The 15,558-nt window shown below is 45.4% G+C and overlaps 1 protein-coding gene across 3 annotated transcripts in view; it reads left to right on the forward strand.

The window, feature by feature from the left end:
- The first annotated feature begins 829 nt into the window (after nucleotides 1-829).
- DGKD (diacylglycerol kinase delta) overlaps nucleotides 830-15,558 on the forward strand; it is a 109,304-nt gene continuing 94,575 nt past the window's right edge. For 2 of the 3 annotated variants that reach the window (XR_002808523.2, XM_023642615.2), the window contains exon 1: nucleotides 842-1,035. Coding sequence is in view for 2 of the 3 variants with exons in the window: in XM_023642615.2 (XP_023498383.1) it covers nucleotides 880-1,035 (156 nt within the window). In the remaining variant the exon portion in view is untranslated. Of the gene's footprint in view, nucleotides 1,036-15,558 lie in introns of all 3 variants that reach the window. The other variant, XM_023642614.2, reaches the window with a different exon arrangement.

Consider the following 15,558-nt stretch of genomic DNA (forward strand, 5'->3'; position numbering starts at 1 on the left):
CTCCTGAGTCCACTTCTCTATCTCTGCAGCCCCTCCCAATAATCCAGGGCGGTCACCTGCCCTGATTACTTCAAAGCTTGGATCATAGCCCCAGCTTTGTGACCCAGCCCCACCCAGGGTTAAAATCCTTGTTGCCCTCAGGACTCCGCATAAAAGACCTAGCCCCTTATCAGGTTTACAAAGCCCTCTTTGACCTGCCCCGCCCCCAGGCTCATCTCTTCGTGTTATTTTCCTCCCTTCAGGATACAGCTTCCCTTTTATTCTGGAGACTTGTTCTTTCTTGCCTCCAGGACTTTGCACAATCTGGTCTCCGCCTTGAACACGGTTCCCCCGCTGGGGATAACTCTCGCTCACAATTTCCTCCTCTCCTTCAGCATCTTTTTCTCCGGGAAGCCCTCCCCGATGGAATCTTGTCTCCCCATTCGGCATCCCAGACGACCGTCCCAGCACTTTCTCTTTTCTTCCCCGCATTCGTGCGTGCATTCATCCACTCCCCGGATTGTGTATCATGCAACTCACTACAAAATGCCACAGACTGCTGGCGACACAGGGCAGGGCAAGAAAGACAGGTCCCGGACCTCCTGGAGGTCACTTACGTTCTTGAAAGAGAAGATTAAAGATGAAAAAAGTGGACATAGAAACAAAAAAACACAAACTGTGCTCTAGGAAGAAAACAAACAGATGCTAGGACCGGGCCCCCCCCCCCGCGCCCGGACACCACGGCTGGGGGCGGAGCCCGGCCGCGGCCGGCAGGGGGCGCGGAGGGGCGGAGCGGGAGGCCGCCCCGCCTCGGCCCCGCCCCTCGCGCGCTGGCCCCGCCCCCGCCCGCCCCCGGCCCGGCCCCGCCCCCGGCCGCTGTGCGCGCGCTGGCCCGGCAGCATGGCGGCGGCGGCGGGCGCCCCTCCGCCGGGTCCGCCGCAACCTCCTCCGCCGCCGCCGCCCGAGGAGTCGTCGGACAGCGAGCCCGAGGCCGAGCCCGGCTCCCCGCAGAAGCTCATCCGCAAGGTGTCCACGTCGGGCCAAATCCGCCAGAAGGTGAGCCCGCGGCGGCGGCCCGGGCGCGCGCCCCTCTCGTCGCGGCAACCCCGTGAGGCCCACGGCCAGTCCGAGCAGCCGCCCAGGCCCGGCCCGGCCCGGCCCGGGGTTCCGCCGGGCGCCACTGCCGGACGGACCGCGCTCGGCGGGGTAACGGGCCGGGCGGAGCGCGCCCTGCCGGCGGGGCGGCGGGGACCGGGCCGGGGGCGCAGGGGGGCCGCGCGGGGCCGGGCGGGCCGGGGGTGGCCGCCTGCTGGGCCCGAGGACGCCCCGTGCCGCGAGGACCCCGGGGAAACTGAGGCCTAGAGGCCGGGGTCGAGCGCTCCGGAAAGGGGGCTCCTGGCTGCGCCCCGCAGGCGTGCGCTCACCGAGCTCCGGGTCTGCACGTTTCTGGGGACTGCTCGGGTTATTTCCCGCCGGTGCCCTGCAGACTCACCTGTGGTCCCCTGAGATCTGCGGTGGGACCCGGGTGTGGGGCTCTTTCTTCCCTCTCGTGTCTTTGCGTGCCCGAAAGGGAAGGGATGTGCGTTGTAGGACCGGCTCGCCCGCCGGCCCCCGGAGAGCGGGGACAGGGGGCTTTCCCTGGCCGCGCACCCCCTTGGTCCCTAACTCTCCGTGGAGCAGTCCAGACGCTAAATCTTTGCTGCAGAAAGGCGCATTTCCTTTCTGCGGGAGGAAAGTTGCGCCCTTTGTTTTCCCATTGCGGTTCCTGTTGGAAACTGCTTATGGTTTTCGCTACAGGTGAGCCCTCTCTGTTAGAGCACGGCTTTCTCAGGCAGGTGGCTGGACAGGTGACTGAGGGCAGGCTGGGTCTGTGGGCAGCCCCGGCGGATCCAGCTGGCACAGACTTTCTCATCCTGCTGCAGTGCGCTTTTCCTCCGGGGCCAGTTAGGTTCAGCTGCTACTTGGACCGTGGGAGCCATTTCTTGCTTGATCTTCTGTCAGCGTTTGATACCTATGGTGGGTAATCTTTGGTCCTGACATGTTGCAAACAGGTTTATTGTGAAGTGCTCCAGTCATTCAGCAGTTAGGTATTGAACACCTCTTTTGTTCCGGGAATGACAGTCACAGTAATAATTATAATGATGGCAATTCTTCACTGCTTACTATGTGCCAGGCACTTTTCTTCGGTTAACTTGACAGTGCTTTACCTGGGTTCGCTCATTTAGTACTGGTGGTAACTCGTTGAATTGGCTGTTACCTGTCATCCCCATCTTATGGAATTGGAAATTGAGGCAGAGAGGTTAAGTGACTTGCCTAGGGTGTCACAGGGTAATAAATGCAGATCTGGATCTGAGCCCTGCTCAGGATCCCAAGATGGAAGGCGATTTCTCCATCTAGGGGCTCCCGGTCTGTAGGAGACGGACACCTGTGTATGAGACCCTATGACATAGTAAGTGCTGTGAAAGCTCAGAGGACCAAGCCTCCAGCTACGGTGGGAGGCAGGGATGACGAGGTCCCATTTAAGGCAGGATCTTGAGGGAAAGACTTTGCCAGGTGCGGAAGGAAGGGCTTTCCAAATAGCTGAATATTGTATTTAAAGGTTTAAGCACACTTGGGGATGGTCAGCAGGTGAGTGGATCAGGTTGAGAGGAATTAGGAAAATGCTGGAAGGGTAGATCGGGGCTGGATTTTGAAGGACTAGCTCTAGAGTTGGGTTTTTGGCCTTGGGCAAGAGGGAGCCCCAGAGGGTGGTTCAAAGCATGGGGGTGACCAGTCAGATGTGCTTTTAGGAAGATCTCCAAGGAGCCCTAAACAACATTGATACGAGTTGCTCCATCCTCGGGCGTGGTGTGTGCCCAGGGTGGGGTAGATCATCTGATTTACAAGTGTGGTTAAGATTTGATCTCTCAGAGATTCCAGTATTTGTCCAGAATTCTGTTCTTTAGGAGGCATTTTTTTTCCCCCTAAAACAATAGCTGCTGTACCAGCTGTTCTGGTTGAGGAGGAGTGATGGGTAGAGTGTTAAAAATACCCCCTGCGGGCTTGAGTTTCTGAATCCAGTCACGTCTGCTGTACGAGGCTGATTTTTCTTTTGGGCTGTCGGAGATGGTCAGAATGGGGACATGTGAGGTTTACTGTGTGTGCAGTAGCTATCTTTTTTTTTTTTTAAGTATATAAGCCATTGAGAAGATTCCTCTGGTATGTGTGGTGCATAAGAAAAATATCCAAAATGTTATGGGATATCATTCTGGGTCCTAAAAGGAAAAACAAACCCACTTTAAGTATTTAAAACAGAGGAAATTTAATGTAGGAGAGTGGTCACGCAGTTGATAAAGAATTGAGAATGCAAACAGTGGACAATGAGGCAACCCTGAGATGAGGCAATGAACAGGAAACCACTGCCACTGCTAAGCTGGAGGACAGAGAGAGGAGGCGGCATGTGAGACTCCAGGAGCAGCTGCCGTCCCTCAGAAGCTGGAACCACCTTGGATTGTCTGGGGGGCTGGAGCCTTGGGAGGGCGCAGCTGCTGCTGCTGAACACTCACCCGTCTCCCCTCCTGCTTGGGAAACCCAGCCTGCAGGGGTCAGCCCCTCCGCCACTTGGAGTAGAGCAGAAGAGCGAGGAATGGAACTGAGGACAAGCTGGCCCAGGACTGGAGCTGTATGTATGTCAGGTTTTTGAAATATTAGTCCAGTGCAAGCTAAAGCTGTGTTAATGGAGGAAAAAAAGCAAGTGTCTTATGACAGTGTTTCTCAAATTTTAATGTACAGACACATCCCCTGGGGATCTTGTTAAAACACAGATTCCGGTTGAGTAGGTCTGGGGTAGGGTCTGACATTCTGCATTTCTAATCAACTCCCAGGAGATGCTGCTGGTCCCTGGACCAGACTTTGAGAAAGATCATCTTAGGACATATGTGTAAAGAGAAGCCTTACCAAACTCCAAATAAATCTTTAGTTTATGAGGTTCTTTTAAAAACTTTTCCCCAAATATTTAGCATACTGAAAATTTGATGTGTGTGGAATTGGGATGGTTATTTATTAGTTTAGAATTTCATGCTTGTCTGAGGTTTTTTTATGTGTCACCTGTCTTCAGCAAATGCATTACTCCATCTGTATTTCCCAACCATAGTACACCATAATGACTCTGTAGGACCACAAAGCTAGAGTGGAAAAAAGAAAATGGAGCCAATATAGTCACCAATAAATTAATTCATGAGCACTTTATAAGGTATTTTGAAATTAAAGTAAAGAACAATGTGATTCTGTGAAGCTTATTAGTTAGGATAGCATTTAATTTAAAGGTTTAAAAAAGTTAACATTTTTGGTTTGGTGCATAAAAGTGCTTATATTCCTGATTTCAAATTTAAACATTTTTTCCCTTATGAAATGAAGACTAGTAGAAATTAGGTAAAAGGTTCAAGTTGTAACAGACTTAAAAAATTAACAGCTTTATTAAGATATAATTCACAGACCATGGAGTTCACTTTTTTGAAGTCTGCAGTTTAGTAGTTTTTACTACATTCAGTTTTGCAACCATTACCACAATCAATTTTAGAACATTTTCATCATCCTAGAAAGAAACCACATAAATATTAACATTCACTCCCCATTTCCTCCCCAACTCTCTCAACCTTAGGCAACTGCTAATCTACTCTCTGTCTTATGGATTTGCCCATTCTGGACATTTCATATATAGTTATGCACCGCATGAAGACGTTTTGGTCAGCAATGGACCGCATGTACAATGGTGGTCCCATAAGATTAGTACCGTATAGCCTAGGTGTGTAGTATGCTGTACCATGTAGATGTGTGTAAGTGCACTCTGTGATGTTCACAATGATGAAATCACCTAACGACACACTTCTCAGAAGGTATCCCCATCATTAAGTGACACGCAACTGTAAATAGAATCATGCAACATATGCCTTTCATGTCTGGATTCTTTGACTTAGCATAATGTATTCAAGGTTCATCTGCGTTGTAACATGTGCCAGCACTTCATTCCTTTTCATTGCTGAATAATATCCCATTGCATGGATACACTACATTTTATTTACATTCATCAGTTGATGGATATTTGGGCTGTTTCTGCTGTTTGGCTATTCTGAATAATGCTGCTGTGAACATTCACGTGCATGTTTTTGTGTGGACATATGTTTTCATTTGGTAACTCTGTGCTTAACCTTTGAGAAATTGCTGGACTATTTTCCAAAATGGCTGTACCATTTTACATTCCACAGCAACATATGAAGTTTCCACTTTCTCCACGTCTTCAATTATTATCTGTCTGTTTGCTTATAGCTGTCCTAGTGGGTGTGAAGTGGTGTGAAAGGTTTTTTAATGCTAGCATGTAGTAGTATTTAAGGGCCTAAACTTCGGCGGCAAATGAAGTTGGTTCATGTTCTGTTCTCCCACTCAGAGACACATGATCAAGGACGAGTTTCTAAGCCTCTCTTGACTTGTTTCCTCTCTGTCAACAGGGAAGATATTAGTTCTTGGGTCAGCAGTAATGACAATAAATGTTAGCTGTGTGTTCGTGAGCCTCAGTTTCCATATCTGCACAGTAGAAATGATAGTAATGGTTCTCAGATCTGTAAAATAGAAATGATGAATGATGATAACTCAGACTGAAATGGGGTGGTCTATGTACAACACTTAGCACGATGCCTGGCATATCGTAAGCATTCAATAAGTGATTGCTTTTATGATTTTTTCTTTCTGAGTGTTCACTTGTTTGTATCCCAAATACTAGCCATCTCCCTGAACCCCTTTTCCCCCAGCTGCAGCTGATCTGGGTGAATCTCCATCTCTAGCAGACAGGAGCAAATAAAAACAAATTCCTGGGGCCCAGCCGGGTGACGCAGCAGCTAAGTTCGCACGTTCTACTTTGGCAGCCTGGGGTTTGCCGATTTGGATCCTGGGTGTGGACCTACACACTGCTTGTCAGGCCATACTCCCACGTATAAAATAGAGGAAGATGGGCGCAGATGTTAGCTCAGATCAGGGCCAATCTTCCTCAGCAAAAAGAGGAGGATTGGTGGCAGATGTTAGCTCAGGGTTAATCTTCCTTAAAAAAAGCAAAAAAAAAAAACCCAAAAAACGATTTACAGACAATTATCAATGAACGTCTTTTAAAAAAATCATTAATTTATTGAATATTAGCGGGAATACCATGAGCTAGGCATTGTTTTCCTTATTTCACAGATTCAATTTAACTCAAACTATTGGAGACCTTAAAACTGTTAAATGTGCTAGGCATTTGGGGTACCTTGCTGAAAGACGACAGACACTCCTAGAGCTAATAGTCCGAAAGCCAGACAGACGTTAATAAAATAACCACCAAGTTAATGTGGAGTTGTGACGGCGATGAATGCTAACCCGGAGAAGGCTGGAGTGCTTTGGGAGGATATGATAGGTGAATTTGGCCTGATACTCAGAGAAGGGCGGGACAGGCTTCTTGTGGAAGGGACTGTTTGGCTCCATGTGAAAGATGAGGTGGAACAAGTGACTTGTGTTTCTGGTGATGGTGGGCCAAGTAACTGACCAGCCATTCTGCCAAGCGCCACCTGCTAATCGGACAAGCTAACAAGATAATGCATGATTATGGGCTGGCTTCTGGGGAGGTTGAGGGTCTGTGGAAGTGAGCATGGCATTTGGGGCTGCTTTTTACTTTGGGGTCAGTAGTAGGGTCTGTGGTGGGAATAGTGTCCCCCCAGGATTCATGTTCGCCTGAATCCTCAGAATGTGACCTTATTTGGAAATAAGGCCTTTAGATGAAATCATCCTGGGTTTAGGGTAGACTCTGAATCTCATGTCTGGTGTCTTCCTAAGAGAAAGGGGAGGGAGGTTTGGACACAGACAGACCCAAAGAGAAAAAGGCTGTGTGAAAACAGAGCCAGAGATTAGCGTAATGCTGCCACAAACCCAGCACTGGTGGGGCTGCTGGAAGAGGCAGTGGATGGCTTCTCCCCTGGATCTTTTAGAGGGAGCGTGGCCTGCTGACACCTTGATTTCAGGCTTCTACCAGGTGAAGTGTGAGAAAATACGTTTCTGTTGCTTCATCCTCCCAGTCTCTGGTGCCTGGTTCCGGGGCAGCCACAGGGAACGAGTGTAGGGCCATCTGCTGACTCTGGAGGGGAAGCCGAGAGCTGGGAGGCTGTCAGAGATGCTTGGGAGGGGACGGGCTGAGGTCTCAGGGTCTGCCAAAAGGGGGCAGTCCTGGGCGAACTCCCTTAATTCAGATTTGGATCCCAAAAAGCCACTTTCAAGGAATGAAGATGAACCAGAAGCAGGACTTCCAAGGGGCTTTAGTCCTCCTTCAGCCCATGCCAGCTCTCTGAAATGGGACTAAAGTAATCCCAGCATGCCTCTGACTCCAGGTTCCTGACAGACGCAACTTTAATCCTCTGCACAGGAACGTGACATCATCTGGTTCTCCAGGTATTTTCAAGAGCCACGTTGTAAATTCAGTGTTCCACATACAATAAAAAACAGGACATGCAGGGAGGCAAGGCCAAATGAGTCAAAACCAATATAAACAACAGACTATAAAGACATTAACAGGTCTCCAGATATTAGGTGCAGACTTTTTTTTAAGATTTTTTTTTTTCCTCCCCAAAGACCCAGTACATAGTTGTACATCCTAGTTGTAAGTCCTTCTAATTCTTCTCTGTGGGATGCCAGCGCAGCGTGGCCAGATGAGCAGTGCTAGGTCCACGCCCAGGATCTGAAGCTGCAAACCCCTGGCCGCCCAAGTGGAGCATGTGAACTTTTAACCACTCAGTCACGGGGCCAGCCCCTAGGTGCAGACTTTAAATAACTGTGCTTACTATGTTTAAGGAGATAAAAGACCAGATTGAGAGTTTGGGCAGAGAACTAGAAAGTAAAAAAGAACCAAATGGGGGCTGGCCCCATGGCCGAGTGGTTAAGTTCGCGCGCTCCGCTGCAGGCGGCCCAGTGTTTTGTCGGTTCAAATCCTGGGTGTGGACATGGCACTGCTCATCAAACCACGCTGAGGCAGCGTCCCATATGCCACAACTAGAAGGACCTACAACTAAGAATATACCACTATGTACTGGGGGGCTTTGGGGAGAAAAAGGAAAAAAATAAAATCTTTAAAAAAAAAAAAAGAACCAAATGAAAATTCTGAAACTGAAAAATGTAGCAAAGTTAAGGAACCGTAGATTAGACACCACTGAAGAAAGAATTCAGCAATCCGGAAGATAGCTCAAAAGAAAATACCCACAAGGAAGCCTGGAGACTAAGAATGGAAACATGAGAAGACAGGGCAGGGGTCAGAGGTGACAGTGAGAAGCCCGACTTGTGTTTCATTGTCATCCCGGAAAGAGGAGAAAGACAATTGGGCCGAAAACAGTATTTGAAAAGATAATGCCTGAGAATTTCCCACAGCTATTAAAAGGCACCATCCACTGATTCGATGAACACCAAGAAAACCATACCTAGTCCCTTCATAATGAAACGGCTGAAAACAGAAAGCAGCTGGAGACAGATTACCATCCAAAGAGCCGCAGTTAGATTGACAGCCGTGTCCTTAACAGAAACCATGGAAAACAGAAATCACCTGAAATGTAGGTGCTGAAAGAAACCGACTGCTAACCTGGGGTTCTTTACTCAGCAAAAACATCCTTCAGAAATAAAGCTGAAATGAAGGCATTTTCAAATAAACAAAAGCAATTTTTTTGTGAGCAGACTCACACTAAAGGAAACAGTGAGGGATGTTTTTTGGTTTTGGCTGAAGGGAAATGAGCCAAAAAAGAACCAATTAATGTTAGATGGGTGAGGGTTACATGTTGTAATCTGTGTGGTAGCCACTAAATTGTGAAATACTGAATGATATCTAAGCTAAAAGGCAAAAAAATTGAATAATAAGAAATTCTGAATCTGAGAGAAGGCAAGAAAGGAGGGAACATTGAACAACTGGAACAAAGAGAAAGCAAACAGGGAGTCAATCGACTTAAATCCCGATGGATCAGCAATCACATTAAATGTAAGCAGACTTGAGTGCTCCAGTTAAAAGACAGAGATAGACAGGTAACAACACCAAACCTGACCAGGCTGTTTAAAAGAGACGTATTTAAAACAGAAGGATAGAAAAAGATTGAAAGTAAAAGAGTGACAAAAAATACTATGCACACACTAAAAGAAAGTTGGTGTAGCTGTTTTAATATCAGACAAAATAGACTTTGAAGGCAAATTTATTAGAGATGATATACTGATAAATGATAAAAGATTTATTTCAAATATAATAATTTAAAATCTGTATATACCTGATAACAAAACTTCACATATGTGAAAGAAAAATTAATACAACTGTAATGGAAATAGACAAATCCACAGTCATGGTGGGATATTTTACCATATCTGTCTCAGATGCTGTTATGATAAGCAGACAAAAAGATTGTAAAAATGTAGAAGAATTGAACAATGTAAATGCTAAACTTGACCTAATGGACGTTTATAGAACACTGTACCTAGCAATTGCAAAATTGAAATTCTTTTCAAATACACAAGGCACATTTGTCAAAATTCACTATATGCTGGCCACAAGGCAGTTCTCAACAAATTTCAGATGATTGAAGTTATACAGACTGTGTTCTCTAAGAACAGTGGAATTAAGATAAAAATCAATAAAATGAAAATCCCCATGTATGTGGAAATTGAGAAACCTATTTCTAAATAACTTATGAGTCAAAGAAAGGTAGGAAATATCTTGAGTTGGATGATAGCAAAAATATATAACTAATAAGATACAGCTGAAAGCATGTTTAAAGGAAAATTTATAGCTTTAAATGCATTTATATTGGAAAAGGTGTGCTGAAAATCTGTGAGCTAGGCGTGTGTATCAGGTAGTTAGAAGAATAGCAACACATTAAACTCAAAATAGAGTGAAGGAAATAATGAGCAGAATTTAATAAAATGGGAAACATCTGTTAGAAAGGGTCAACAAAGGCAAAAATTGATTCTTTGAAAAATCTGATAAAATTGACAAATCCCAGCAGGAGTAATCCGGAAAAAATAGAGAAGATGCATAATGAATGTTAGGAATGAGAAAAAAGGACATCATCGAAAAGAATAAGAAGGTATTACAAACAGCTTTATACAAGTATATTTGAAAATTTAGATGAAGTGGACAAATTCCTAGGAGAACAAAATTTAAATCTGACACAAGAAATAGAAAATGCAAATTGTTTTATAACTATTAAAGGTCTTGAATCTGTAATTTAAGATCTTCCAACGAGGAAAGCTCGAGGCCCAGATGACTTTACCGCTGAATCTAGTAAGCATTTAAGGAGGAAACAGCACTGGTTTTACGTGAACTCTTCCAGGAAACAGAAGAGGGAACGCTCCATATCTCTTTTTATGAGACCAGAAAACTTCAGTAGTACAAAACCTGACAGGTCATTACGAGAAAGGATGATTACAGTCCGATATTGCTAATGAACGTAGGCGGAAAATTCCTAAACAAGATGTATGATCGTCTCAACAGATACAGAAAAAGCATTTTGATCAATTCAACATTTATTCATACTCAAATTGGAATGAGGGGGACGTCAGCAAACTTCTTCTGTAAAGGGCCAGATAGTAAATATTTAGGACTTTGTGGGCCATATCCATTTTCTGTGGCACCTGCTCGCCTCTGCATGTGGTGTAAAGTGGCCACGGTCACTGTGGGCATGGCTGTGTTCTTTGCAAAAACAGGTGACGGGCTGGCTTTGCTCTGCCCAGCCCTGGAATATGGAAACGTGCTTAATCTAATTAAGAGCAATCTACAAAAACAGCAAACCTCATGCTTCATGGTAAATACTGATAGCTTCCCCCTTGGGAACAAGAAATAGGTGTCCACCATCACTGCCTCAATTCAACATTTGCAATAATGCAAGAAAAAGAAATAAAAGGTATTAGGATTGGAAAGGAAGAAGAAAGGTCATTATTTGCAGATGACATAATTGTATTTTTATTTATTTATTGTTTGGTCTTTTTTTTTTTTTCCTTTTTAAAGATTTTATTTTTCCTTTTTCTCCCAAAGCCCTTGGTACATAGTTGTGTATTTTTAGTTGTGGGTCCTTCTAGTTGTGGCATGTGGGATGCCGCCTCAGCATGGCCTTATGAGTGGTGCCATGTCCATGCCCAGGATTTGAACCAGCAAAATGCTGGGCCGCCGAAGCAGAGCGTGTGAACTTAACCACTCGGTTACGGGGCTGGCCCCAATAATTGTATTTTTAGATCTACAAGTATACACATAAGTTACAATAAATGAGTATAGCAGGGTTGCTGGATACAAGAGCAATGTACAAAAATCTGTTGTATTTCTGTGTGGAGTAATAGTAAATATATTTTCCCTTTGTCCCTGGTTCCTGGCACGGAGCTCCTGAGTGATGGGAGTGTCTTTGGTTGTTCATAATGAGCCCCTTTTGACTACACCTGAATTTATTCCAGTGAGGTGACTCAGGGTGGGGCTGATCACCAAAAAGACCAAGCGAATGATCAGAGGTGTGAACTTTCAGCCTTCCCTGCCAACTTCCCAGGAGTTATAAACACTCTTTAACAAGGAGATTCGAGGCATCTCTGTGTTGAACACATTAGTGTGCCCGGAAGGTGGCACACCCAGAGACCGTGTGGGAGCTCTGCCCCCAATCCCCATACCTTGCCCTATGCGTCTTTTCCGTTTGGGTCCTTTCCAGGTGTTAGTAAGGATGTGGAGCAAGGGAATATTAAATATTAAATAATTAAATATTAAGTCGGCAACACCACTTTAGAAGACATTTGGGCAGTGTCTGTTAAAGTTGAAGAAATGTATACCTTATACTTCAGCCATTCTGCTTCTAGGTGTGTATCTAATAGCTTATGGAAGCAAAGGAACTCCAAGAGGCATGTGCAAGAATATTCCTAGTGTGCTGTTTGTAATAGGTCAAAAGTGAAAGTAGACCAAACGTTTATCAGCAGTAGCATGGATAAATAAGTTATGGTGTGTTCTTACAAGAGAATACTATACATCAATGCAAATGAGCGACTGGGACCTGCTGAGTTAAGGATTAATCACAGCGTTAATGTTGTCTGGCCAAAAAAGCCAGACACAAGAGAATGCATTCTGTGTGATTCCATGCATATCCAGTTCAGAACAGATAGGGTGCTAAAGTATTTGGGCTTGCCTGTTTGTGTGTTTAAGCTTGCGTGCAAGGAAGCGATTCCCAGGGAAGTCCGGGTGGTGGGAAGAGACGGTCATGATTGGGTGGTCCATGAGAGAGGAAACTTCTGGAGTGCTGGCAGTGTTCTGTTTCTTGACCTAGGGGTGGTTAGTTGGGATCTCAATTTGTGATAATTGGACATTTTTGTTTTGTAGACTTATCTTTATGTGTGCTGTTTTGTAATGAAAAAGACTTTTTTAAAAGGATTAATAAAAGAATGAGGAGGAGGTCACTGGTGAAAGAGGTATGCAAAGGCTCTGGGGCCAGAGGGAGCTTGGGGAAATCAGGACTGAAAGGAAGCTGGTGTGGATTGAGTTAGCCTGAGTCAAGGAGACCTGGATTGTGACATGAGGCTGGGGAGCTGGCTAGGAGGCCACCTTCAGGAGCTCTGTAGTACGGGGATCCTGTTGTTTTAAGATTTTAGAAAGAAGCGGGACATCCTCTCATCCAGGTTGGGAAGATGGCCCCAGCTGTGTTGTGGCCGCCTGAATGGATGCTGGCTGACCATGCGGTGAGAGATGATGGTAGCCTGGGCCAGGGTGGTGGTGGTGGGGATGGAGAGAATTGGGTGGATCTGACGTTGTGAGAACTCGGTGAAGGTTTGGTGTGGGTGTGGGGAAGACAAGGTTTGCAGCTGGATAATGGAGCTCTTCTCTGAGATAAGGAGCTGTGGGTGAGGACCAGCTCTGGGGTTTTGCTCTCCCTGAGCTCTGCTGCGTGGTGTCCTGGATCCTGTTATTCTCAACTCCCCCGATTTCACAGATGAGCAGTTAGGCAACTTGCCAGCGTGCTGTGAAGCCACGCGGGTCTCTTAGATTCCAGGTTGTACCTCTTCCTACTTTATCCTATCCAGCCCCCTAACAGTCGTGTGGAAACAGTGGGCAGGATTCCTCTGAGCCCAGAGTGAGGGAAGGGTGGGAAGTGGAAGAGGGCTTGGCAGACTCGGGGGCTTTTAGGAAGTGGGCAGACGAGGAGGACCAGTCAGAGAAGGAAGTAGGAGCACCAGGGAGGGAAGAGGAGGAGGAAAGGCGAAGAAGGTAAGTCATTGATTTTAGCACCCAGAGGTGCACCGGCACTGTTAGCATTGTTGCTTTTCTATTTCTTTCCCAGCTGTTTTTCTGGATATCTTTAATTTAGTTGAACTGAAACTATATGTAAGTTTTCACTTTAGTTTTATAAGCATTTCTCCATGTTATTAAAATCTCTGTATTCTTTTTAGATTAGCCCTGAGCTAATATCTGCCGCCAATCCTCCTCTTTTTGCTGAGGAAGACTGGCCCTGAGCTAATATCTGTGCCCACCTTCCTTTCTACTTTATATGTGGGATGCCTACCACAGCATGGCCTGATGAGTGATGCATAGGTCCGTGTCCAGGATCTGAACTGGTGAACCCTGGGCCGCAGAAGCGGAACGTGTGAACTTAACTGCTGCGCCACATGGCAGGCCCCAAAATCTCTGTATTCTTGTCCTTTGTAAAGGTTGCACCATGTTCTGTGAAGAATGTCTGCAAGAAAAGCTCTTTCTCAATTTTTTACTATGAAAAATTTAAGCAGAATGGTAGTACAGGTTTCCTGCACTGTCTGCAGGTGGAGCGTTCCTGTGGAACCTTTGGTAACCCGAAATGGTGTAAAGCGAAGAAGCAATTACCGTTAATTTATATGGGAAAAAGTTTTGAGCATTCCCAGACCCAGAAAATACCCTACCAAACTAAACGGAGATACAGCACCGATGCTCACAGACGGTTCAAAGCGGTGGCGGCCTGATGCTGGGATGAACTGATGATGGGAGGAGCTTGGCTGTGCCGTGCTGGCTGCTCGGGGTGCGCGCTGCAAAGCACACGCTGAACGCGATTTTCACTAAAACGAAAATCCTCTTCAGATTTCTCTCAGTTAGTGAAAACAGGTACTAATGGAGGTCTTTTGTAAAAGCAGAGTGGCGTAAAGTGAGGTTTCAGATAGCAGGGGACACCTGTGCAGTGTACACCTAATATACCTACTACTGAGATTCAATAATTATTAACATACTGCCCAATATGCCTTATCTATATGTTTTGAACAGAAATAAGTAATTTGCTAAACCTTTTGAAAGTAATTTGTAGACTTCACGACAGGTTACCCCCTAAATAGCTCAGCATGATCTCCTAAAGATGACATTTTCCTGTATACCATTGTTACACCTAAAAAATTGTTTTTCTAATACCTAATATCCACATCATTTTTAGATTTCCACAGTTGAACCAAAAACGTCTTTTGTAGACTCTCTTTTTGGAACCACATACCAATAAAAAATCAGACATTGTATTTGGTCGTTGTATCTCTTGAGTCTCTTAACTTAGAAAAGCTCCTCCTGGCAACCTTCTCCGTCCCCTCCCCACTGTGACATTGACTTTTTGAAGAGACAAGGGCAGCGGTCTTGTAAACTCTGTGTCCGGGTTTGTCTGCTGTTTCCTTGTGGCCTCTTCTATCTGCTATATTTGCTGTACGCTGGAAGTGGGAGGTTTGGGGACTCGATGCTGTTCAGGTTGACGTTTGGGGCAGATCTCCTAGATGTGGGTGCTCTGTGTCCTGTCAGGCTGTCCCCTCTGCTGTGTCATCGTTTGGTTTATGTGCAGATGCTGGATCTTTCCACTGGAAATGTGGATTTCCCTCTTTGCCATTAGGAAGAAATCTGTGAGCTGATTCCTGGGTGCTGTGCAAATATCCTTTTCTCCAACAACTCTTCACCCAATGTTTTTCAGCATTCATACAGAATACTTGCCTGAACCAATTTTATTTCATTTTTTAAATGAATTGTTTATTTACTTATTTTCAGGTGTACATCGTAATATATTTCAAATTCTGTGTAGGTTATATCGTGGTCACCACCCAAAGACTAATTACAATCCGTCACCATACATGTGAGCCTAATCACCCCTTTTCCCCTCCCCCTTCCCCTCTGGTACCCACTAATCCAATCTCTGTTGCTATGTGTTTGTTTGTTGTTGTTTTTATCTTCCACTTATGAGTGAGATCATACTGAATTTGACCTTCTCCCTCTGACTTATTTCGCTTAGCATAATCCCCTCAAGGTCCATCTATGTTGTCACACATGGCTGGATTTCATCATTTCTTATGACTGACTAGTATTCCATTGTGTCTGTACCACATCTTTACCCAGTCATCCCTGAAACAATTTTATTAAGAGTTTGCAAAATGAAGATTTCCCTCCACCTTCTGTCATTTCTTGCGCATTTGTCTGGTGGTATTTTTCTGTAATTCTCCCCACCTCAGCTAGGGAAGGACAGTTCCTCTTAAAAAGGCATGGTAATTGCTGGAGCCCCTCTGTTTAATTCCCGCTTTTCAGAGTAAGGGTTTGGTAGAATAGTCATCCCC

The sequence above is a fragment of the Equus caballus genome, chromosome 6, assembly GCF_041296265.1.
Source record: "Equus caballus isolate H_3958 breed thoroughbred chromosome 6, TB-T2T, whole genome shotgun sequence".
NCBI lineage: Eukaryota > Metazoa > Chordata > Mammalia > Perissodactyla > Equidae > Equus > Equus caballus.